A 24,335-nucleotide genomic window follows, 5' to 3' on the forward strand; every position below is an offset into this window, starting at 1 on the left:
ATGTCAAAGGGCATTAGTACCTGCTAGTTGGAAAAAAAAGGAAAGTTTTTCAAATACAAAATAAATAGTAAGTCCAGGAACAAATCATATCAGCAGGAGGCAAATATTCCTGATCATGCAAAGAGCTGGCTCTCTTGTGCATTTAGTTGTAATGAAGGCTTCAGTTTTGTTAAATGTCACTACATAAGCAGATTAGAGAGCTGTACTATGCTGGAAATGGTATATGTGTTGATATACATTGTCAAGAATTTTTCAAAAATTCAAGAAGCCTCATAAATAATCACAAGGGAAACAAGAACACTCTTAAGGAAACCTTCAAATTTAATACAAGATCTTATCTCATGCCATTGGGTGGAATATTAACACATAACATAAAAGTTGGGGCTAGGACTAAACATACTAGAAGTGCGATTACTGTCAGGTTGCTTCTAAAAATTATCCCCACTAACTTTGACAGTCTGAGTTGTAATAATTTTTTAATACAGATTGTTTTGAAATAAAAGAACTAAGTTTGCCCAAGAGAAGAGATAGCCTGTAAACTTTTCTTTTTCTTTTTCCCCCAAGGTTAAACAGGTGAAGGGAGGCTAAATGTGTGGAGGTGGACTGGGTGTGGAAGCATTTTGGATGCTTGAGAGGTTGATTAAGCCCTCACAGTTTCTTCCCTGGATGATCTGTCTGCATTTATTTCCTACAAAAGGCAATTGTGCTTGCTAATTCAGTGTTATTTTAAAAGATATTATATTGTATTTTGTTATTGTAACCTATTTGTGTACTATTTATATGATATGGGTCACATGACTTCAGTGTAAAAGTCAGCTTGCTGTTATAAATTGCTTACATCATTTGTAGAATAACATTTTAGAGCTGTCCATATTTAAAAAAATGCAGAGCTGTAATTTTAACAGTAGTGTACAGTAAGGCCATGCTATTGTATTTTTTGTATTTTGCTGTATAAACTACATGTAATTCGACATTGAGAGAACTGTATATCCTTTTAAAATACATTTAGAAATACAAATCAGTTAGTAATTGTCCTCCCCTTCTGCCTTTCTCCCTTTCCTCTTATCCTTTTGTCTTCCTTATTTTTTTTAAGGTATCATTCACTTTTCTAGTGGAGAAACTACCTGAGGAGCCACAAAAGAGCAGCTAATCAGAGATAATCCTTGTTGAAAAAAAGTGTATGTGCTGGTCATTAACTCCCTCCTGTATGCTTCAGGTCAGAGGTGTCAAAGGAGTCTTTTTGGCCAACCAGAAAATTGATGGGAAAGTTACAACTCTGATAACCTACAACAAAGGCCGTGACTGGGATTTTCTAAACCCTCCAGACATCGATATGAATGGCAAACCGACAAACTGCAAACCTGTAAGTGGCTCTTTTTAGCCTATCCTTTCTCTAAAGTGCACGAGAATTATTTGTATGGTAGGATGTGCAGTAGTTCCAACAGCCCAAGACCTTTGTGCCGAGTTTACCAGCCAAACTACTAAGCAAATGCACTTGCATTCCATGAGCAGTGGTTTCACAAGCTGTTAGTCCAGTCATCTTGTAGAGTGAGTAGTCAGGACTCTCTGTTACACTGCATTTCGTATTTTAGATCACTTTGACACAAAGAGGACATTTTTTCTTGTGTGTCAACCACACAACCCAGTTCAGAATAATCATGACAACAGTCATTCGTGTCTGGATATAAGGGGCACATCATCAGTCAAATAGAGCATACCAATGCCTTTTCCTTTTCCATCTTTCATAGTTTTGTTTCATCTTAAACCAAGGTAACCCTTGGTTCCCTGTTAAAGGGAACTCTTGACAGTTGCTTGCAAATAAACACCACAGTTAACTGCGTGAAAAAGTCCTTTCTTTTTGTGAGATTATGTGAGTTCAGTTTGTTTAGGTGCCCCAGCTACCCATAATATTTTGTTACCTGTGAGGCTGAAAACCTTGTATTTTTCTCACTGACTCTCTGCTCCTGGGGAGTCCGAGCTCTGCATTGCTGGGCAAAATAAATGCTTTTATTCCTGCCACTGCCATAGCTTTGATCCCTCTCCGTGTAGCAGAAGTGGAGGGCTGGAGCTGCTGGCTCCCTTTTGAAGAGTTCAAGACCATGCTACATGGTTCAAGCCTGCAGGGCCTGATCCAGAGCTCTCTGAGACGAGTGGAAAGATCGCAGTGGCAGCAGCTCCCGGGTGATGCTGGCACCCACTCCTGGTAAAGCTCATGGCCAGATTGCTGTGAGCTGCATGAGCTCTGAGTGCTGCTTCAGAAAGAGCAAGAAGCAGTAAGTTGCTTAGCAAGGAGAGATGATCATATGTATCCAAAAGTCATTATGCTGTTTTTCATACCGCTTTTTTTCTAAAAAAGAAATTTCAGTACAAACAGTTGGTTTTAATCATCATTTTACCAATTACCTTGAACCAACAAACATGCAATACTTGTTGCTGTTGGTGCCAGTTAGCATTTTTAAGCAATTATTCTGTCAGAGGGGTTTTTTTATACAATAATTTCATCCTGACTTCTTTGAGTTTGGAGATCTTTTTGTTGAGATGGTGGCACACTACACAGACATCACCAGAGATTCTTGTTAGAAGGCTAAGGTTGGTTTTTCAGAGTGGAATGTGGCTCCATGGGAAACAGCCATTCTCTTTCTCCACAACGACATACATTGCTGAAGCTGCTCTCTGACTGGGCTTTCATTATTGTAGGAGCATAACTGTTACCAGTTATTTTTCAAACCTGTTGTCTTCTTCTTCTTCTTCCCCCACAAGCCTGATTGCTACCTTCACCTCCATCTCCGCTGGGCAGACAATCCCTATGTGTCAGGAACAGTCCACACAAAGGACACTGCACCGGGGCTCATAATGGGGGCAGGTAAATGCATGACATTATTTTTTAAGACCTGAAATGTGGCAGCAGTTCTTTGTAGATCTAGTCTTTTGGTTTATAACAATACCATGCTACAAACATTGCCAAAATAAGGCTTTCCCTGCAGAATAATCCTTTATGGGATCTCTTGATCAAACAATTTCATAAAAGTTAATTCATGTCCCAGAGCTGTGTCTTCTAGGACAGACCTGTAACAGTCGCCTGGATACATTATGCTTCTCTGTGCTGTGTAGTAATATGTCCTTCCCCATTAGCGTGGTGTGGAGGAGTGACGGTGGCTGAAGGACTTGTCCTGCATTTTTTTTCTCTGGAAGTGGGGTGTAGGGCCTCCAGCATCATGAATAGCCCAGCAAATCCAATAAACTGATGTAAACAGTGGCCAAGCCTTTGTTCTTTAAGCTTAGATAGAGATAATTTGTCTTGTAATTTTTATTAATTCCTTTCTGCCGAAAGAGAGATGAAGTGAAAGAGGCAAATGTGTCTCTGTGTTGGGAACAATGCTGGTTGTGGCTTCTCCATTATAACATACATATGGAGCCATGATTCTGTGAAGTGGCATTTAATAAAAGAAATTCCATTGCAGTGTTGACTACTCATCAAGAAAAATATTCACATAACTCTGTTTTACTTTGTATCCTTGTGATTCATCTGTTCATTTAATCTAATTTTCTGTTTCTTTGTTTCAAAATTATTGAAATGTTGACTGCTCTAAGAGTTTTTTAAATGGCATTACTTTATTTTTATGTTATGATTATGTTTAGGTGAAATACATACATGTACTGCTTCCCTATTGGTAAAAGTGTAGCTGGTTTTAATCAATAATGGTTTCTGCCTTAGCTTACACTAGTCTCTTATAAACAAACAGGTTACTAAACTGAAAATTTCCTGAGAATATCAAGGTGAGCATATTTGGTGTTTAAAGAGAATGACAGCTGCCATTACTTCAATATAACTGAAGATCTCAAGTTTCCCCCTACTGTAAATGGAGCTTAAAGTATTTTACTGGAGGCAGACCTACCTGGTGAAATGGTGCTGTGTTTTTATTGACACAAATGAGAATAAGAATTTATACAGTGCCCTTGTGGATACATTTCTATTAGGTCTTTAATTCATATTCTATGAATTCCAATATTTCAAAAAATAACTTCCATCTCAGGGTTCTTCTTTTTACATAAAGGTAGTCCTATTCTAATGTGGGTTCTTAATCTTAGCCTCATCATATTGTACCTGAATGCCTTCTGGTAGCAAATTAAGCAATGAAGTTTAATTAATTAGTCCATTACTTCTATTTCATTTTTCCTCTGTCCTTGCATTATAATCTGATGTGGTGAACCAATATTTGTTGAGCTGTTGGGTTGTTTTCTTTTGGTTGGGTTTTGTGGAGGCTTTTTAAGTGCACTGTTCTCTGAGATCATATTAGGGATGGCAGGTTGAAGAAGAGTATTTTGCCCTTAGGTCCTTCCTAGAATAGGGTGAGATTTTATCACTGTGACATTGTTTTACCATGGCAGGTAGGTAAACTTGTCAAGAGCTTTCCTCAAAATGAACATGAGGGAGTCTTTCATGACATGACATCCAGGTATCATTAATAATGAACTAATATGTTAAATCTGACTGGATGGTGGAACAACTTATTATGTAATGGAAATGGTAGAGAGGCATGCTCACTGATAGCAGCTGGCTAAAAATCTCAGAGGAATGGTGTGAAAGTGGGAAAAATTTGCCCAAGAGTAGTGCAGTACATCCTTTCTCTGGCAGAAGGTCATGTAGTTCCAAACAGAGCCAAGGGACTTACTTTTGAGTATTAAAAATCTTGAAGAGCAACTGCATCCCCTTGCCAAGACACGACCTGCATCAACTCTGATTTTGACTTACATTTACATTATTTGGATGCTCAGGTCATCTGGATTCAGTGCACATGCTCAGTCTTATCTGGCAAACCTGATATCCTTGTAAACTTACACTTCTTATCAGAAATACTTTACATAGAATGAGTTTGAATTTCCTCTGGTGTGATCCTTGAAACAGATAATCCTATGCAAATCAACAGAAGTACTACGCTCTTAGCATGTACAGAAATCAGATTATTTGGGCCACATCACACACTATTGGAGTTTTACTGTTAGATTTAGGGAGAGCACATCTTCTGGAAATGACTGAAGATGATAAAGATCTGTGAATGTCAGTTGATCACAGTGTGTCTAGGAACCATCAGTGCCTTGTGCTGTGAAAAAGGAAATGTATTCTGAGGGCAAAGTAGGTAAATAATTGCCAATGGAGAGAGGGAAATATTAATACTCTGGCAAAGTACTGTACAGCGACCTTTTTAATAAGAATGTGTACAATTCTGATCATCAATTTTCAGGACCAGTGAGCAGGTGCTAAGAAGGACTACTTGGCAGTTGATGGAAATAGAGAACATTTACAAGAGGAACCTCATTAGCTGAGAAAAAGAAAGGGCAATAAAGAATATGATCTTTTTCCTGAAAGTGTAACCGTGGGGTAGACACAAGTGATGTAAACAAATGGATAAGAACTAGAAATTAGAAAACAGTTTTTAACCATAGAGCCATGAAGTTCATCCCCTCAATAAAAGCAGTGTGGCTATCAATCAAAAAGGAAAAAAAAAATTCCCTTTAACGTAGAGTTTGGCTACTTTATAGGAGGCTTATACTACACAGCTGCTTGTGGTAATGAAAAACCTAACCTGTGACTTAAGGATAGTTGAAACTCAGAGCACAGAGACTACTGAATATTGTTTTAATTTAAAAAATAATTAAATGGTGAACAGCATTAACTCCTAGAGCATTTGGGAAAAATGCAATAATAGGATGTTAAAATTGCATCTTTCAAAACTCATACTTACAAATAAAAATTCCACTCTATTAAAGTTGCATAAATAGTTCTGAGGAATGCATATTTTTAGCTTATGTATATATATAAATTGTTCAGACAGAATATTAAATTTTATAGCTGCATATTAAAGTGTTCTTTTAAATAACTGCTTTGCTCCATTTAAGAAATGTAATAGGATTTTACATTTACATTTGATTTTCGTGCATTTTAATCTTGGCAGCAGCTTCTATTTCTCACAGCATCAGCTATGAAATGTGTGTCAATTGATGTGTAAATTTTTACTATAAACTTGTAAAGGACTTTTCTATGAAAAATGTTTAGAGAAGTGTAGATTTTTCAGGTGCTAGTTTACAATAATCGTCTGCTTAGCTTCCAATCCAGATGGCAAATCAAGCAAGCAGTAAATTCTGCACATTCACACGAATTGAGGAAGTGCTGGAAAAGTTCAGTTTACTTTTTGTCATATCAGGCCCAAATACATTGCGTACATTGCGATAAATTTCTATCATTCTTCACAAAAGTAGCATACCACAATGCCACTATAAAAAGGATGAGGGAACAGGGAGATGATTGAACATTTCCCAGGGCATTTTGGAACGAAGATCCTGCAATTCCCTTGGATTTTTCTTATGTCAACATATTCCCCCATTCTGATGGGATGTATGACTCCCTTAGCCCTCAGCTGAACACATCTTCAGCTTGCCAGGCAAAAACTGTCGATCTGGGACATTTAAACACAAATTGGTTGTATGTTTGTTCAACACTGTAACTACAAGTTTACAAACCATGAAATTTTAGCTTACTGTGCATTGACTGAAGGGATGTTATGATCGTATTTATTACCAGTAATCTAGGCAAGGCACATCTCTCTTTTTGGAGTAGGTGTCTGCCTGTACGCTAAATCTAAGTGGCTGGAAAAGATTTTCCATATTAGAAACATTATCAAAGTATTGCATATAGAGATTGTTTCTTCTAACAGTAAGCATGTCTAAAGTCGTGTATAAAAATATGGGTAAATGTGGTGATAAGTAGTACTTAAAACATGTAAATTAATAAACTTTAAATGAAACTGATCTCCCACATTTGTGTGACCCAGTAGGAACCTGCCAAAATGCCTGAGCAAAGACAAACTTATAATTACTCTTGAGACCTGTGTGTGTTTTTCACAGCTATACCACGTTTCCAGAGAGCTTGGCTGGCCACCAGTCATCACTAAAATACATCGCTTTCTTTCACATCCCTGTGCTACCAACTGCTAAACTGGCATGTGCAAAGTTACAAATAGCTTGAAGAACTATGCTGAACTGTAGTTAGTACCCCTGTATTCTAGTTTTTGGGACTGCCACCGCTGCGGGGATGGAATGTGTAATTTTACCCAGTGACTTTAAAATTAGCCTTTACTCAGGACAAGTAAAAAAGCAAAAGAGGAATTCCTGTATCCCAAAGCACAGTTTGAAAAGGTTTATAAGGATGCAAGTAACAGAAATTAAAAATTACTATGCTTAACCAAAAAATCCAAAATGCAGGCCAAAATGTTTCCTTTTGTTTCCTAAATTGAAGAAGCAAGGTATCAGAACATAACAACAGCAGAGTCATACTGACTCAGGCCAAGAGTCCATCTAGCACAGTATCCTGGCTCTGTTGGTCACAAAAGCCTTTGGGGAAGTGTTTAAGAACAATTCAGGTATATATGGTCCCCCAGGCCATGTTTAGGGGCAAGGCACACATTGCTATGGTCAAGACAGCACCAGATTTAACCTCTCCTAACCTACAGAGCTCAAGAAAACAATCGTACCTTGGCCTTCTACCCTCAGACACATCCATCATGACCAGGGGCCGTGCCGCACTCATCCTCAGTTTCATCACATGAAAACACCATTTTCATGGCCTATAACATAACCCTCGTGTTATTTCAGGTAATTTGAACTGGGGGGGCGAGGACGGGGACGACACACGACATGACACCTCACAAAAATACATCTGCTGGCCATGGCAGCACCACCTGGGGAGAGACAGGGCTGAGCACTATGTGGTGTGAACATGGTCGGGACATGCCAACTGGCCTCGGCTGCAGGACAGTCTCTGGCCTTCCCATATTTCATTTATGTGTGGTGTTTGCAATAATACCATCCCTTTATTAGGGACAAAGTATGAACCTCTAAAAATGCCTTCAACAGCAATATATTTAAAATTGGATGAGAAATGTAGAAGGCAAAGTTGAAGCAGTAACTGAAGGGTCTTCTTTCCTGTTCTTTCCTGTTCCTGTCATTTAGCTACAAAAAGAATATAAAATAATATAAGACAAACTTGAGGAGCTTCGGTATTACAAACAAAACTTCTTGAAACTAGATGGAAAACTTCTTGAAACTAGATGGCAAAATACTCTGTGTCATGTCAAAGGAGTTTTCAGGCCATTTAGATAAAAAAAGTGATGTTAAAAAAAGTGGTGTTAAAATGATACTATTTATAGCTCTAGCTAATATTGCCTAGTCATGGTTTAACCCCAACTGGCAGCTAAGCACCACATAGCTGCTCACTCACTCTCTGCCCTGGGTGGGATGGGGGAGAGAATAAGAAGAGTAAAAGTGAGAAAACTCATGGGTTGAGATAACAGTTTAATAATTTAAATTAAATAATAAAAACAATAATAAATAAAAATGTAAGGAAAAGGAAAATAACAAAGCGAGAGAAATAAAACCCAAGAAAGACAAGTGATGCAAATGAAAACAATTGCTCACCACCAACTGACCGATGCCCCACCAGTCCCTGAGCAGCACCACCCCCCCAGCCAACCTCCCCCGTAGTTTATCTGCTGAGCATGACGTCCTATGGTCTGGAATATCCCTGTGGTCAGTCGGGGTCAGCTGTCCCGGCTGTGTCCCCTCCCAACTCCTTGCGCTCCCCCAGCCTGCTCCATGGTGGGGAGGTGTGAAGAGCAGCCAAGTCCTTGGCTCTGTATAAGCACTCCTCAGCAGTAATGAAAACATCTCTGCATTAGCAACACTGTTTTCAGCACAAATCTAAAACATAGCCTCATACTAGCTACTACGAAGAAAATTAAGTCTATGCCAGCCAAAACCAGCACAAGGCTGCACTTGATTACCCATTTGAGATGCAGTAACTTTTTCAGTATGAACCTGAATTGCCTTCAGTGTATTAGATTACCTTTACTTGTTACCACAGATGGATTTTGAGATGTAATACAGACCCACTAAAATGATAGAAAAGTTTCCATGTTGTGGTGGCACACCTGAGGAGTTACTGCAGGTATTTACAGCTGTAATAAGGAGCACAGATTTTAGTGTGATTCACCAGGCAAACAGCACACCGATGTTTGTGGCTGTGCAGTTCAGTCTGAACAGTTCAGGACGTGGTGGGAATGGTACTTACACACTGTAAGTGTTAGCTTCCAGTCTTGGGGCTGAGCATAATTTGGCTGTTTCTCACCTTCTGTATCACTTGATCGTGATGTCAGTTGTGCACATGTGTAATTGGCTGCCACACTTAGAACAAATACGGTTCATAATTCTCCTCAGGTACGGCACAGAAACTTTCAGGGTGTCTTAGCTCTACTTTGAGTGCTCCTGTGACTTTGCAGTTGTTTGTAAAGTTACTAATGTCAGGATTTTTTAAATTTCATTTGATGTGAATTAGACCTGTTTCAAAGGTGTTTACAGGGTGCTATTAAATGTGCTTTGTTTAGTTAGGTGGCTTAATCCAGTAACATGATGCACTGCGAGGTAGCTAGAGCCTAAAATCATGCGCTTTATTTTAAATCTCAAAAAGAACAGAATGTCCCAAATCTTTGAAGTTATTTTTTATTAGAACATAAAAAAGAAAGTTAAAACAATGTGACTCTTCAGAGAAAACTCATAACTCTTGTGTGACACATGTTAAATAGAAAGGTTTGCAAATAAAATTGTGGCAAGTCCACTAAGTTCTTTGAAGGACTTAGTTTTATTCCGGTTCTACTTTTTCAGGCTAACAGCTTTCAAAGATATCCTTGGCTTAACAAACATCACACACCCCTATGTGTTCCTACGGAAATTTCCTTCTGCCTGTCACCTCTGAGATTTGGCTGCATGGCTGCTTCCCACTGCAAATAACCCCCGGTGCTGTGCAGCAGCCTCCCTGTCTGCATTGGTGATGCAGATTTCCTGCTTGCTCCCTCACCTGCTTTTTCTTTCTGAATCCACTGATGCTGTTTTTCAGCAAGACATCGTCTGCAGTACCCACAGAGCAAACTGACACTATATTGAAAGGTTTTACCCTCACTTACAGAAAGGGTTCTCTTATGCACTTGAAGACTTGACTGTATAAAGTATGCAAAATTAGGTAATATAATTGCATCTTCTAAAAAATCTGGAAGTAGTGGAAATTACAGCCTTCATTAATGCGCAGAACTTTATGTCAGCAATGAGAAGTTCCTGCATGCGTCACTTCTGGGTTTTCACTCCTGGCCTGGGGATGGACCACTTTAAAAGATCAAAGAGCAGTGAAGTCCTTTTTCCCAAAGCAGTACATTCTATCCCAAGGTTGTCATCAGTTGCGGTTTTTGACAGAATGGCATTTCTCTGTAATTATAGCGGAGTCCACCAACTCCTTTTGCTCATTTACCAAGAAAAGGCAATAAAGGTAAAACAAAAATTAGGAGAAGTCCTGTCTGTCTTGTTACACACCTGCAATTACAAAGCAGTTGCTAATATCTTTCAGTCATTACCATATCAGCTGGATATAAAAGGTAACGCTTGTGCTTTCTAATGAAGCACAAGTTGATGCTGTTTAGTTTACAGTCTAATTCTCCATTAGCTAAGGCAATTTGCCACTGCACTTTTTAAAGCGCAGATCCATAGCATTTCTCAAAATAAAGACCTAGTTATGCAAGTAGATTTCAGTAAGTGGTGAAAAGAGGTAGAATAAATAGAATTTATCCAGGAGCAAAAATAACAACGCATTCATTAAAGGTATCTGTGCAAATAAGGGTGTAGACTGACAGCAATACTTTAGATTCTAGCAAGCAATTAATATTTCTATCCACAGCTATCCCAAAGAAAAAGTTCTGTGAGTAACTGCAGAAGCACAAGAATATGCCTGTTCGCAGAAATATGTACCGGTAAAAACTATACAGAGGAAAGAATAGCAAAATAAATATGTTTTGTATTAACAGCAAATCAAATCTTTCCATTCCTTCAGTTGTGAGAAGGTGATTTCTCATTCATACCTCCTTCTTGTGACCAGATGAATCTTTGCTACACAAAGCTGATGGGACCTGGCCCTACTTCCTGATGAAATCTGTGAGACGTGGGAAAATAAGATAATTTTTCCTGATCTTTGCTCACATAGGCTTTTAGGATTCAAAGTGATAATAATTTCAAAATGGCCATTAACCAAATATATTTAAATAAACCTGTTTTGGGGCAGAAAATGCAACTAAATTCAGGTGTGAATCTTTCATTTTGAAACTGTCTCATTAGGTAATATTGACATTTTAATCATGTTTAATTGATGGGTTTTTTTCTCTTATACTGGAAGATCTTTCTAAATGAATGCAACATGGCTACAACCAAAAGATGTAATTTTCCAAGGACTACTGGACAGAATAAACCCAAAAGTTGAATCTGTTCTTAAAAAAAACTGAAACTTTTGTTAGGCTTATGGTCCTTTGTCCTTAACACTTATGGTGTGGTTGTAACTTTCTGTCATTTCCATCATGGAGGTTTCATTTTGATTGCTGGTATCAGTAGAGCCTTTGTTTCTTAAAGGTAGACAGCCTTATATAAAAATGATAACCCTTTTGTGAAGCCATATGATGGCCATGGCTACCCCGGCTGCATGGAGCAAGTCAGCAGGCAGAGGGTTGGGAAGGTGATGCCACGTGTCTGCCAGGCAAGCACCCTCAGCCTCTGTCCTGACTTTGGGGTGGGCTGGTTTTTGAAGATGAAGATGCTTGCAGGGAAAGAGTAGGAGCTGTTCACTCCACAGTTACCTGTTTCTCTTTCCTTCCTGCTTGGCACAACTGCTGTCACATCCAACAGTAGTCATGAGGGTCATCCCTACACTTAGACTCATTTGGTTTTGACACATTTTTAGTCTTACAGGTCTTAAATCTACTTCATCCATACGAGCCTGGTTCTTAAGTGTGTGTTCAGTCCACATCACTTTCATCAATACCGTGCTGACCTTAACAAATCTCCTCATTGCCTACAGGAATAGGGTCATACTTTCAAAATGGCCAACTAAATCTGTGCTGAATTATTTGATAAACAAGACAGCATGAAGGGGGTTGGAAAGATGAAAACCCAAGAGAGGCAGTGGCATCTTCTGAAATGTTAGATGCAGTTGAAAGAAATGAACTGACGCCTATGAATTCCCTGATTCAACATAAATGTCCTAATCCTGTCTAGGCTGTATGTAGGGTTAAATAATATAGTTATACCATTAAACAGTGGAACACATGCAATCTTGATGGTCCAAATAGAGCCTGTATTTTGGGCGGTGGGTGCGGTCATTCCTCTCAGGAGCCTTTCAGCGCTAGTGAGCACACTCTGCATAAACAGGTCTGTTTTAGTGGTTAAAAACAGCTATTTATATAACACTCAAGTGAAATTTCATACTACTATCCTAATCTCAAGTGTTTTCTTTCCTCATCTCTTCTGCTTAAGAGGATCTGTTAACTTTTATCTTATTTCTACTGTAAAAACATACAAACCATATATTTAAGTCAAAATCCCCTGGAGGATTTCATTTAGAAGGAATATTGTGCCATGATTGCTTCTCCCCTAGAACACTGTAAACTGCCTGGTTGTTTAATAGTTTTCTATTCAAAATACTGCATGTTAAAAGCTGGAGATGTCAGCATTTGGGATTGCATCCACCAAGATCAGCTTCCACAAGTTTGTTTTAATGCTTCTGTTTGCTTTGCAGCAATCTGAAAGCTAGCTGCTGCTCCTCAGTGCTTTTTGTCAAAATATTCAGTAGCTTCCTGGTCAATATTTAGGTAAATCAAGTAATTCTGCTTTAGGTTCTTCTGTATTTACGCACTTTTTCAACGCCTCTGCCCCCTCTTTTCAGTGTTATATATTTCTCCAGATTCTAGATTTTGCTACCACTTCATAAAGTCTTACAGGTAAAGCATTTTTTATTTTAACAATTCAAGTTCAAGGTGAATAATTTTACAGAATGTGATTAAAGTTAAGGTATGGCTTCTGAGTTTATGGACATTTCAGACTTACATCTTAAATATGTGTTCTTTTATAATAATTTTTCAGCATGCAGCAACAGAACTGCAATGTTGGTTTGGCTTCTGCGTTTCGGTATTAGAATTAAGCCTCATTGCTCCCACTTCTGGATAGCTAGCAACATAAAGGAAGAAGCTAGAAGTGTACATATATGTTTTTAAAAGTATTTATCTGGTGCTACCAGAAATAAAGTAAGCCTGCTAATCATCTGCGTTTAGTTCTTGCTCTGACCTTGAAACTTACTTTGTCTGGCGTCAGGACTAGACCCAATCTCTCTTGTTCATGTGGATGCAATCCTTGTTTCCTCCTGTTTCATGACAGGTAACCTGGGGTCCCAGCTGGTTGAGTATAAAGAAGAGATGTACATAACATCTGACTGTGGGAAGACGTGGCGTCAGGTAGGAAACAGAAATCATCAAAGGCACATGGAAATAATTTAAATGTGCCAAATGGGATGAATTTTATAATGCTTAACTAATCTTTATATACTCACTCCTTTGAGAGAGGTGGCTATTATTATCCACATTTCACTTTGAAACTGGGAGAGATTAAGAAGGTGATTTGCAAAACTCAGATTGGCTGGGCTGTCAGGTTCTGCTGAAATTCCAGTATTTTGGTGTCTTTAAAGGTCTTATAAATATCTTGCATAAAAACCAGAGTCTGTTTAGGTTTTTAATAATTTAAGTAATATGCTTATGCTAATGATGAAGTGGACCTGGCCTAGACCTTGCAAATATTCCAAGCTAGAAGACATGGTTTAGGTAGAAAGGCAGAAATTCTTCTGCTTCATAGTCTGAAAACTGATATTTAAGCTTAAGCTTTGTTCTTCATTGAAACTGAGAAAGCAAAAAGAGATTAAAAGAAAAAAAAACCCAATACATTTTTGAATGTCTGTTAGTATGATTTAATCAATTCTGGGACTACAAAAACCGAAGTAGTAAATAAAGAACAGTCATGTAGTAGCTGTAATGCCACTTGAATTCTGGATGTCTTTTGCTTACAATGCCTAGTGTCAATTTAAGCATTGCACCTTTATTATGTATTTTTTCCTAAATTGCTCTATCTCAGCAGTGCTTAATCATGGGAATATTTTCTTTCTGTGTGTATATAGCAACAACACACAATATGATCTGGAATCTACTTGTAATGTAGATCCAGGAGGAAAAAACCCCACCCTCAAAGGACGGAAGTGTGTCAAAAAGTAATTTAATTTCAGTTAAAATACTGGTTTACTGTTCAGCTAAAATAAAATTGTGTTATTTTCTAGACAACAAGTGTGAAAATGTTCTCACTAGTGTTACTGAGCTTGGGGAGTTTGAGATTAAAAGAGGAAAATACAGACAGTCTCTTCTGTTGCTCTTGTGGGGTGCCATTAATACTCCACAGAAGGACTTTTTAAAAGAAATACATTAATTTTGTCATGATAATGTCCTTTGAGGTTTAAAAGATAAAATTGTATGCCAAATGCCTTCTTGAAATCTAGCATATGATAAATAAGTGTTTAAATGCAAAAGCCTTCCACGATTTACAGTGGGTACTGTGTTGTCTAATACGTCATAGAGGCCTCTCTAATAATCTATTGTCAGCATTTGCCAAAGTTCTATATTTTTTTCTGGTGTGAAAAGTAAGAAGAAAAGAGCAAAGGGGATCAAATTCATATTTTTGCTGCTTTTTATTTGTGAGACACTCACACAAATGATATGTGATGAAACTTGACCTTAAGATGACTATTCATGCTGCAAAACCAACCACAAACTGATCCCTCGTTATGACAGTCAACATGAAAAACACCTTTGCTAGCTTTGCTTTAATTAAAACTGCTACAAAGCCTTTGAAAGAGCTTACTCAATCTTGATATTTGTGATCAGAATGAAAATGTGCATTATTTTATGGCCTCACTGTTCATGATCGAACAGTTCTTCTGGAGGACAGCGGTACATTTCCTTTCTCTGTTGGAGCTCATGCAACAAAAGCCAAGGCTTCAGTTCGATGATACAGGAATTATTTTGACAGTTAATTACAGATCTCACGAGCTGGCAGAAACAGAGCGAAGCTCGTGTTCGGGTGGGTTTAAGTCACTGACTTGGAAACTTTGCAGTTGTCATTAGCGAGTGCCTGTCACCTTTCTCACATGCCACACATAATGTTGCAGAGCTGTCTACAGACTAGAAGATGAGCAGTCTGTGCTTGCATAGAGTGAAAGAGCAAGGCAGAAAAGTAAATATAAAAGACTTAGGAGAAAAGGCAGTTCAAGGAATTAATTAAAAGCTTTCCTGAAATAATAGCAGTACTGGTTGATAGGAATATAGGACTGGGAGGAAGGTGAAAGATCATGTAGTTCAACTGTGTGCTCTGAGACAACATCAAATGTACTAGGAACATCTCTGACACAGGATGGCCAGACCTATTTGTTAATCGTTCACTGTAGGAGATTCTGCAGTCTGGCTACCTGGTGTTTCACCATTCTTCATAGAGTTTTCTGAATATTTAATGTAAGCCTATGTCCTGGTTTCAGCTGGGATAGAGTTAACTGTCTTCCTAGTAGCTGGTACAGTGCTATGTTTTGAGTTCAGCATGCGAAGAATGTTGATAACACTGATGTTTTCAGTTGTTGCTCAGTAGTGTTTAGACTATAGTCAAGGATTTTTCAGCTTCTCGTGGCCAGCCAGGGCACAAGAAGTTGGCACAGGACACAACCAGGGCACCTGACCCAAACTGGCCAACAGTGTATTCCATACCATGGGACGTCCCATCTAGTTTAGGAACTGGGAAGTGGGGGGGGAGGGAATCGCTGCTCGGGGACTGGCGGGGTGTCGGCCGGCAGGTGGTGAGCTATTGCCCTGTGCATCATTTGTACATTCCAATCCTTTTATTACTACTGTTGTCATTTTATTAGTGTTATCATTATCATTATTAGTTTCTTCTCTTCTGCTCTATTAAATCGTTCTTATCTCAACCCAGAAGTTTTACCTTTTTTCCCGAGTTCCTCCCCCATCCCACTGGATGGGGGAAGTGAGTGAGCGGCTGCGTGGTACTTAGTTGCTGGCTGGAGTTAAACCACGACAGCCTACTATGCTTTTTGCTGTTCTCACAGTTTCACAAATTCTGCAAGATAAGTTGATTTCTTCTTGTCTTTGGAGAGGACTGGTTTTCTGTCACCTTTCAATAACTTTTCAGATGTTGAAAGGTGATTATCATGTCTACCCAGAGTATAGGGTTTTTCTTCTTGGAAAACAGCAAACTCAAATCCACTGATTTTCCTAATGGATCAAATTTCTAAAGCGCTTTTCCTTTTTGTTGCTCATTGATTGGACTATCTAATATGACATCCCTCTCCTGAAGCATGGTAAAACTGAATGCAAAATTAGAAATTTTATCAGTACTAAACAGAATTAAATGATTGCCCTTGATGTCTTGACATTACTGGCACCTCATTTCAGATTTCTCTTCTTTACACTGGCATCACATTGTTGACTCAGATTCAGTTTGTGATTCATAGCTGGGACCAGTCCCTGAGTTCCTGAATGTGCAATACATTCTCAATTCAACAACAATCTACTGATCATTTTCATTCCACAATTTCTTAACCGGCTGTATACATTGAATGATTTCAACTGAACCTTTATTTCCATAGCTTGCATATGGTAAGGTCATATGAGAGTTCAGGAAGACTTACTATGGTAGGATATACAACCAGTGTTTATAGGTAGAAATAAAAATGACCAAATGAGAGTTTTGTGAAATTAAGTAAATCCTAGTGATAAATAGAAAAGTAAACATAAGGATTGTGATTATAAGTAGCCACAATACCACTTGGGCTTCCTCCAGTTGTTCTTCTGCCTTTCAGTTTCACAATGCCTGAGCTACTTGTTAGTATCTCTTGAAACCATCACTCCACTGTGTACCACTTTAAGGCAAACTGAAATTTGTGACTATGTATTGTACAACATTGCACTGTAAATAGGAGTAGTTTAGGAGCTGATTGACAAGTAGCTTGAATGTCCATGCAACAGCAGCGATCTGGCCTGTAGGAGAAGATAGTCTCACCTTGACATTATCATGAACTATGTGGGCTTAGATCATCTTAAGTGAACGACGAAGACGTAGCCTGAGGTGAACTTGTGGGACAGATATGTCTATTTAGAAGATTTCTCTATTACACGAGGAAGACAATATCATAAAATATGTTAATGAACATGATAGCAGTCAGATAGATACTGTAAAAACTGATTTCTGTTCACAGTTATGGTTGCCATTGCTATTTCAAAAGCATCTTTTACAACACTGTGCTTGAAATAGGGCAAACAGAGTAAGAGAAAGGTCTGGCTTTCAAAAGAAAAGGCTTAAATAAAAAGAGAAACAACAAAAAACCTTTCATATTTGATCTGCTACCAAAGTAGCTAGCGTAGCAACAAAATGCCCAATTAAGCTAATAAGGTTACACAGAAAGTCTGTTGTATGTCTAGGGACAGAATCCAGATCTCTGGAGCTTTAGTCCAGTGCTTTGTTCGTTGGAATATTATTTCTCTATGTCAAATCCTTTTGTATCAAAGCAATTTGGAAAACATTTGTTTAAGCAAGACTACTTGTTTTTCTGCAGACATCGTTAAGAGATGGATGGTAACACCTTTAAGCACAACAAGAAAGGCTGCAATCCCAGCCTCACCCCTGGGAAGGTCCAACTGGCTTATTCTGTGTAGGAAAACTTCTGTTTCCAGATTTGAATTTTCAAATGGATGTCACTTTGTGAGAGAAGCAAGTGGCTTTGGGCATTTTTGGTTACTTTTGAAACTTATGTATCTCAAAGTAAAATTGTGTGGAGTGTATTTCTCTAGGGTCGTTTAAACGTGTTTTCATTGAATTCATGGAGCTCTCCTAATTTCTCCCAACAGATAACCTGGCCTGAAATAGCTGCTGAAGTTGTTAGGACAGACACAGGAAAAAACATGGAGAGCAGATGGAGGGGAGAGAGGGAGAGAAAAGAAGTTGACATGACAATTGTAAAGCATATAACATGCTCCAAAAATTACAGAACGAAAAACATAGAAATAGGTTATAAGAATCTACTTCTGTAGTTGCTGGCTACCAGTAAGGTTTGTAATAAATTTATTACCTGACTTTAGTTAGTGGAGAGACATATATCAGAATTCGTGGCTGACTGTGAACATACATATCACTTGATCCTGGGCTCGAACTTCAGCTCTGACACCGGGACCATCTTTGCCTAAATACTTTGCAAAGCGATTGTCTTGGTTTTGTTTCTAGAAAGTAGACAGAAATATTTACTTTTGTGCTGAACTCCACAGGCACGAAATCGTTAATTCTTTTCAATGTGCTGAAGATGAAGATTTACTTTCATCAGGAATGTCATACATTTTTCATTCTTAAATATTTGAACCGTGTACGAGAAGAGCATGATATAAAGATGGCATTAATGTGCCTGTAATGTATCCTCTGTACTTCATAGTGTGCCAAGTGGATGTAGGGTAAAGCTGGGGTACTGAAATAGTGCTTGAGGAAGTGCCATGGTGCTTTTCTGGGAAAACCTAATTTGGATAAAGTGATGCACATACCAGCTTCCTTTATCTACAGTATGATGGTGAAGCTTTTGGAGACTTTGTGTCCCAGCATATATAATTTCATTTTGATTTGAGCAAAAGTTCAAACAAAGTTTAGAGGAGGATCAAAACTCTGCTTGCTTATCTGACTCCAGCTAATCTCATCCTTTTGAAGTGCATCTAAATTAATGTCTATCCTTTACTGAATTCTCTTCTAAAATACGCAGCTGTGTGGAACAAGAAGATAGGACTGTAAATGCCTCATATCAGGGTTTCGCCTGTAAATTGGCAACACTGAAAAGCTGATCAGACACTTGAAGCCCTAGGATTCCTGTAAAATAGGCTCTCACTAGATGAGAGGAAGACTAAATTCTGAACCCAAATTAAATGCTTATTATTTTTGAAGTAATTGTGAATGTGCTGTAAGATACTTTTCTCCCACCTCTGTTTCAGTCTTACTGATAAATCCTCTATATGTAGCCTTAAGTATTGTCAAAAAAAGAAGCATTTAGTATTGCCAGGTTTTTTCATTCACAAGGCAAAGTAAAGCTAGCCTTTATGTTTTTCACCTTTGCTTTGTCAAAGCCTGTAGGCGGCTGCATGTTCATCTATTAACTGCTAAGCGTGTGTAGTAACTCTCACTTTATCACCTGCTCTTATGTTAAATGAACTTTCACAGGTTAATAACGTGAGTAAACCCTGCCTTAAAACAGATTTCACATGTAAAAAAGGGAAGATATCTACCTGTTCATTTATTTTAGTATTGCTGATGACCTCTAGAAAATGAATGAAAATAATTTAGGAAATTTTGAATCCTTTATACCATTAAATCAATATTACGTGTATTTTGGTTCTGAACTCAGAGCGGCCTCTGTGTGAGACCACATAAAGTTTGAATTTAAATAAATCATTGACACTGGAAATGCAGAAAACATGCTTGCAGCAATTATTTCAAATTCTGTAGAGTCTGGAGAACACGTGAGAAAGTCACGGACAGCAGTACTTTTCCTATTTTTCTTAGAATTAGACTACAAAACATTTTATTCTGCAAGATACACAGAATATGGCAAATACCAAAGTAAGGTGATAGGTCACTTGGTGATATATAATAGGAAGGAATGCAGAATGCATACTGTGAGAAATATAAGCTTGGGCTAAAATCACTTCAGACAGTTTAATCTGACTGTGATTTGAACCTGAACATTTTCTGATTCACCTGCTTAACTTTCTTTTCTTTTACAGCTGCGAGAAATATAAGAGTTAAACTGACTTTTATGTCCTTTTCAATTTGAAGTGCAGACATTATAAAACATAGAAGTCTTTTAATCCTGGTTTGCTCATACATTTTATTTCTGCTGGTTTGTACATTTCCTTAGCTGGCCTTTTTTTGTCTGACTTGTAGGTCTTTGAAGAAGAGCACCACATCTTGTACCTGGACCATGGTGGAGTTATTGTGGCCATCAAAGACACCTCCATCCCTCTGAAAATACTCAAGTAATCCTACAGTCAATTAGAGTAGAGCTATTGTGTATTCGAGACTTAAGGCAAAGTTCAGAATTTAAGATGAGCATTTTAGTGTCATCATGTATGAAATGCAGGTGGAGTCAGCTTAATCTATCATTCATTAAGTCAACAAAATGCAGGTGGATGTTTTCTTAAAGATTACTTCATTGTCCTGAAGGTACCATGGTATAACGTATTAATAATACTAAAATTTTCTGGCATCAGTGTAGGTATTTTTGCTTAAAAGGCTATCCTGGAACTCTACAGTACAAGCCATGTTCAGTGTGATTGTTATCTGCTACTGGTCGCACCAGCAGTATATGGCAATGATGCTCAACCTAAGATGCATATGTGGCTTAGGTTCCCAGTCAGGATAGTTCATTCATACTATTCATACTGTTCATTCATAAAGCTCTGTCCCTTCCAAGGCCACAGTGAATTAAGATGTTGGAGAATAGTCCTGAGCTGCTCTCTCAAAAGCAATATAATGTAGACTTTGGGAGCCAATGGGGAAAGGACTTATGTGTCCTTATGTGCTGTGTAACACAGTATGCAAAAAGCTCAGTTCATCTGAGACATTTATGCACAAATTAACTGTAGTATGCATAGAAACTGTCCTATAGTGATAATGCAGCAAAGAGCCTTCTCATCTTGTTTGGCAGGAAAGGTTTTCTGCAAAGCATTTTGTTATAAAATACCAAGTTTTAAATTGCATAATACTGAAGCAAAATACGGTAATCTTACATAGTGGCATACAGAACTATCATCTTCGGCATAAAAAACATAAGAGATCTTTGTCACTTGTGACGAGGTTCATTTTTGCATAATACTGTATACACTAATAGGAACTAGGCTATGTACTTGGTTAGCTAGGGTGAAAGCCATCATAAACCTACTATCCAAAAGACCTGGAGGCAATGTAGAGAAGAAAATCTGATTCATAAATTTTGGGTGCACAGAGTATTTGAAATATGTTTTGCAAATTCATCAGCATCTTTTGCAAATTTTTAAGTGGATGGTAGCAGCTGTGGATAGCCTGCAGTCACTGCACCTCCCACATATTTTAGCAGTTGGGCTGTTTGGTTCCCATGCTTAACTGACCTCTGCTTAACAGGTCTCTAGCTCAGAGACTACTAGAAAGAATGAAGTGTAGATTAACTTGCTCTTGAACCTACAAGGTAGCAAGATAGTTTGTTGACAGACCTCAGTTTTTAGCTGCCTGAGAATTTCCATTGTTGTGGCAAATTTATTATACACCTTCTAAAGATGTGAGCCCCTGGATACATTGCTGAGAAAAAGATCACATTAATATGATATACTGTCCAGGCATATTGTATTTTGGTGATCATAAATCCTGGGCTTTAGTAGTGAGGGGATTTTTTTTTTTAATGAATCAATTCTGTTTTGTAAAATAACAGTTGTAAATGAAAACCATTTCTGCTTTTTTACAGGTTCAGCATAGATGAAGGCCAGACTTGGAGTACACATAATTTTACCAGCACTTCAGTCTTTGTAGATGGATTACTTAGTGAACCTGGAGATGAGACACTGGTCATGACGTAAGTTTCTGGTTTTATCTCTTTTTTCAGGGCTCTCTCTACTTATGCACTTGAGCATATTTAAATTGTGGATGTTTGAGATAGTTCTTGAGTCAGTGGCTTTTGCTTCTTGCAGTCACAGAGGCTCTTACACTGATGTCCGAACAGCCCTAGTATGCAACCTGTCTTTAAAATTATTTGAGCGCAGTATTTCAGATTGTAAAGATGAAGTGTTATGTTCAGATGAAATTTCGCAAAGTTACCACCAGGGAGAGTGGAATAATAGGACTGCAAATACAAATCAGAGAAACATAGGTAAAAAAATAACTAATTACTGCATTTTTTCTGTTTTCTATAGATTCTTAGGCAGACATAAAAAATGTTAAATATCTGTCCTTTCTTGTTGTAAAGATTGTCTTCACAGTGTAAACAACTGTATTGTTGTCCTGGTAACAAGCATTGCAGTGCTTTGTGTAACCAAACACTGTGCTAACAAATACACGCTTTTATTCTGTGCAGTGACTGAGGCAGATGCTGTGAATAGAGTTAAAAATAACCAAATTCTGCATCTCAGGCCCCTGTTTATCTGTCTTTTTCCAGAGAGCCAAGGACATCTGGATCTGAGCTGCAGGTTTTGCTCCATTTCTAGGATAAATGCTAATATTTTAGAAGTGTCTGAGAGTAAAAAACACCTGTCCAATTAGGGACAAAGGCATGTACATGCTGATTGCAGCAGGAAAGGGGAGTGCACTCAGGGATGTGCAGGTTGTTACCTGTGTTCCTATCAGAACAGCTTGTGCAATCCTTTATATTGGAGCTCAGTGTGTTCATGACAAGCTTTTTCTCCTAGGAGTTACAAATAGAGCTGCCTTTGACATGTACCGGTAGCATTTTCCCCGGGGGGGGGGGGGGGGGAACCCAAACAGCTCATAGCCCAGCATGGAGTTGTGTAAAGGATCCTCATCAAAACAGAAATCCTACTCAATGTACTTAAAAGCATTGCACCAAGTTCATAACACTGTACTGCGCAGAGGTGAATTTGTTCTGTTAGTTCTTTCTTTCTTTCTCCACTGTCCCTTTTATCCTCCATTATAGATATATATGACCTGGGAAGAACAGTATTATCCCACCATCTTCCCCTTCTCTCAAGTATAGGGGTTTTTTATCATAGAATATATGCCACACGGAGATACTTATGCTTCTGAATGAAGGATTTCTATTGATTTCAGTGGAAGTAGAGGGATCAAAAGCTTACCCTAAACTGTACTTACTGGCAGATAAAATGATATGTGACTACTATATGCTCTGATTGTTTTTTTTTTTATTAAATATCATTAAAAACAGTGATTTTGTGAAGATGTATTTAAATATCTGGCTGAATAGGCTAAAGAGCTCTTGTAAAACACGATGCCTTTTTGAAATCATCCATCTGAAATACATAAAACTGTAGCTAGATTTGGTACATGAGCCCAGATTGACAAAAAAGCATCATGTGACTTTTGTGTTTCTAACGGCAGAACCAGAGTCTGACTCCAGCACCTCAATGCCGGGCTTGTAGGATCTTACTTTGCAGCTAGTTCTGCTGTACATGGAAGACATCAAACACATTCTATCACAGACTGGCCTTGAAAAGACAAGCAGCCTTCCTCCCAGACTCTAAAGATAATGAGAGGAATAAACCTTCAGTATGTGTTTCCTTGTTGCTGTTTTATCAGCTTCCTTGTCTCTCCTACTGCTTTTGATTGGGTTTTACTTTCAGGGTGACGTTGTCTGCCCCATGATGCTCAGTCTGAGTTTACATCAAGACCTTTTGTCGTTCTGTCTGGCTTAGGTCATTTTCTTTCAAAATTTCATGCTTGTACTGTGTTGCTGTGCATGAGAATCTACAGTGATTTGCTGCTTTTGAGAAACGTCATCCACTGATACACACTCCCTGGAAAAAAAAAAAAATCAACTGTGCCATCTTTTCCATTTTATTAGATAAAACGTGTTTTTTCTTCTGGGTAGAATGTGGTAAGATGAAATTGTGTATGGTAATGGAAATAAATTAGTAGTGTCTTTCACCCCAAGGAATCCCCAAATCCATTACTAAGGACCTAGTCTGACATTTTTTACTTGTACAGGAATTTAATTTTCTCCCTTTCGTATGGAGGTTGTTTGAATAAGGACTTTGAATACAGTCCAATGTCAAAATCTGCATAAATTAGGAGAGATAGCACAGTTCTGAAGTAGGAAGGTAATAACTGAAAAAGTGTACAGCAAAATTGTGGAACAAGCATTATTTCATTTAGAGCTTCTAGAATAAACTCACAGAGTCAAAGAGTATTTTACTTGTACAAAAAGCGGCTATTACTGTAGGCTAAAATCCTGGTTCCACTGAAGTCAGCTTAGGGATTTCCGTCAAGGTTTTTAATCTGTATTAAAAATAAAACCAAACCACAAAGAGATTATCTGGGAAAGACATTAAGGGACCTGGTAACACTGCGTGTAAGAGAGATTTCTCATTCTGCAGCATGGTGACTGGGATGTTGACCTGACTTGTAAGGGGCTTCCATTTGAGTTCCTATTCTGTCCTAATTTCTTGAAAATGAATTGGTCTGGTAAGCTTCACTGAAGAAGCAGGGGAATGTGAACCTGGTTGCCTCAAATCTTCATTTCAGAAAGTTTTGCATTTTCTCCAAAACAGAGAAAAACCAAATGTTGACTTGTCAAAAGTTTTCATAAAACTGAATTGTCATCTGCCAGTCGACATTAATCTAAATCA

General features: G+C 38.2%; 1 protein-coding gene across 5 annotated transcripts in view; it reads left to right on the forward strand.

Annotated features, from left to right (window-relative positions):
* Nucleotides 1–24,335, forward strand: part of SORCS2 (sortilin related VPS10 domain containing receptor 2) — a 573,033-nt gene that overhangs the window by 500,458 nt on the left and 48,240 nt on the right. For all 5 annotated transcript variants that reach the window (XM_049793559.1, XM_049793588.1, XM_049793578.1 and 2 more), the window contains exons 10-14: nt 1,217–1,363; nt 2,761–2,863; nt 13,294–13,370; nt 19,933–20,024; nt 21,485–21,592. In XM_049793559.1, coding sequence (XP_049649516.1) covers nt 1,217–1,363; nt 2,761–2,863; nt 13,294–13,370; nt 19,933–20,024; nt 21,485–21,592 — 527 coding nt within the window. The remainder of the gene's footprint in view (nt 1–1,216; nt 1,364–2,760; nt 2,864–13,293; nt 13,371–19,932; nt 20,025–21,484; nt 21,593–24,335) is intronic.

This window comes from Accipiter gentilis, chromosome 3 (assembly GCF_929443795.1).
Source record: "Accipiter gentilis chromosome 3, bAccGen1.1, whole genome shotgun sequence".
Taxonomy (NCBI): domain Eukaryota; kingdom Metazoa; phylum Chordata; class Aves; order Accipitriformes; family Accipitridae; genus Astur; species Astur gentilis.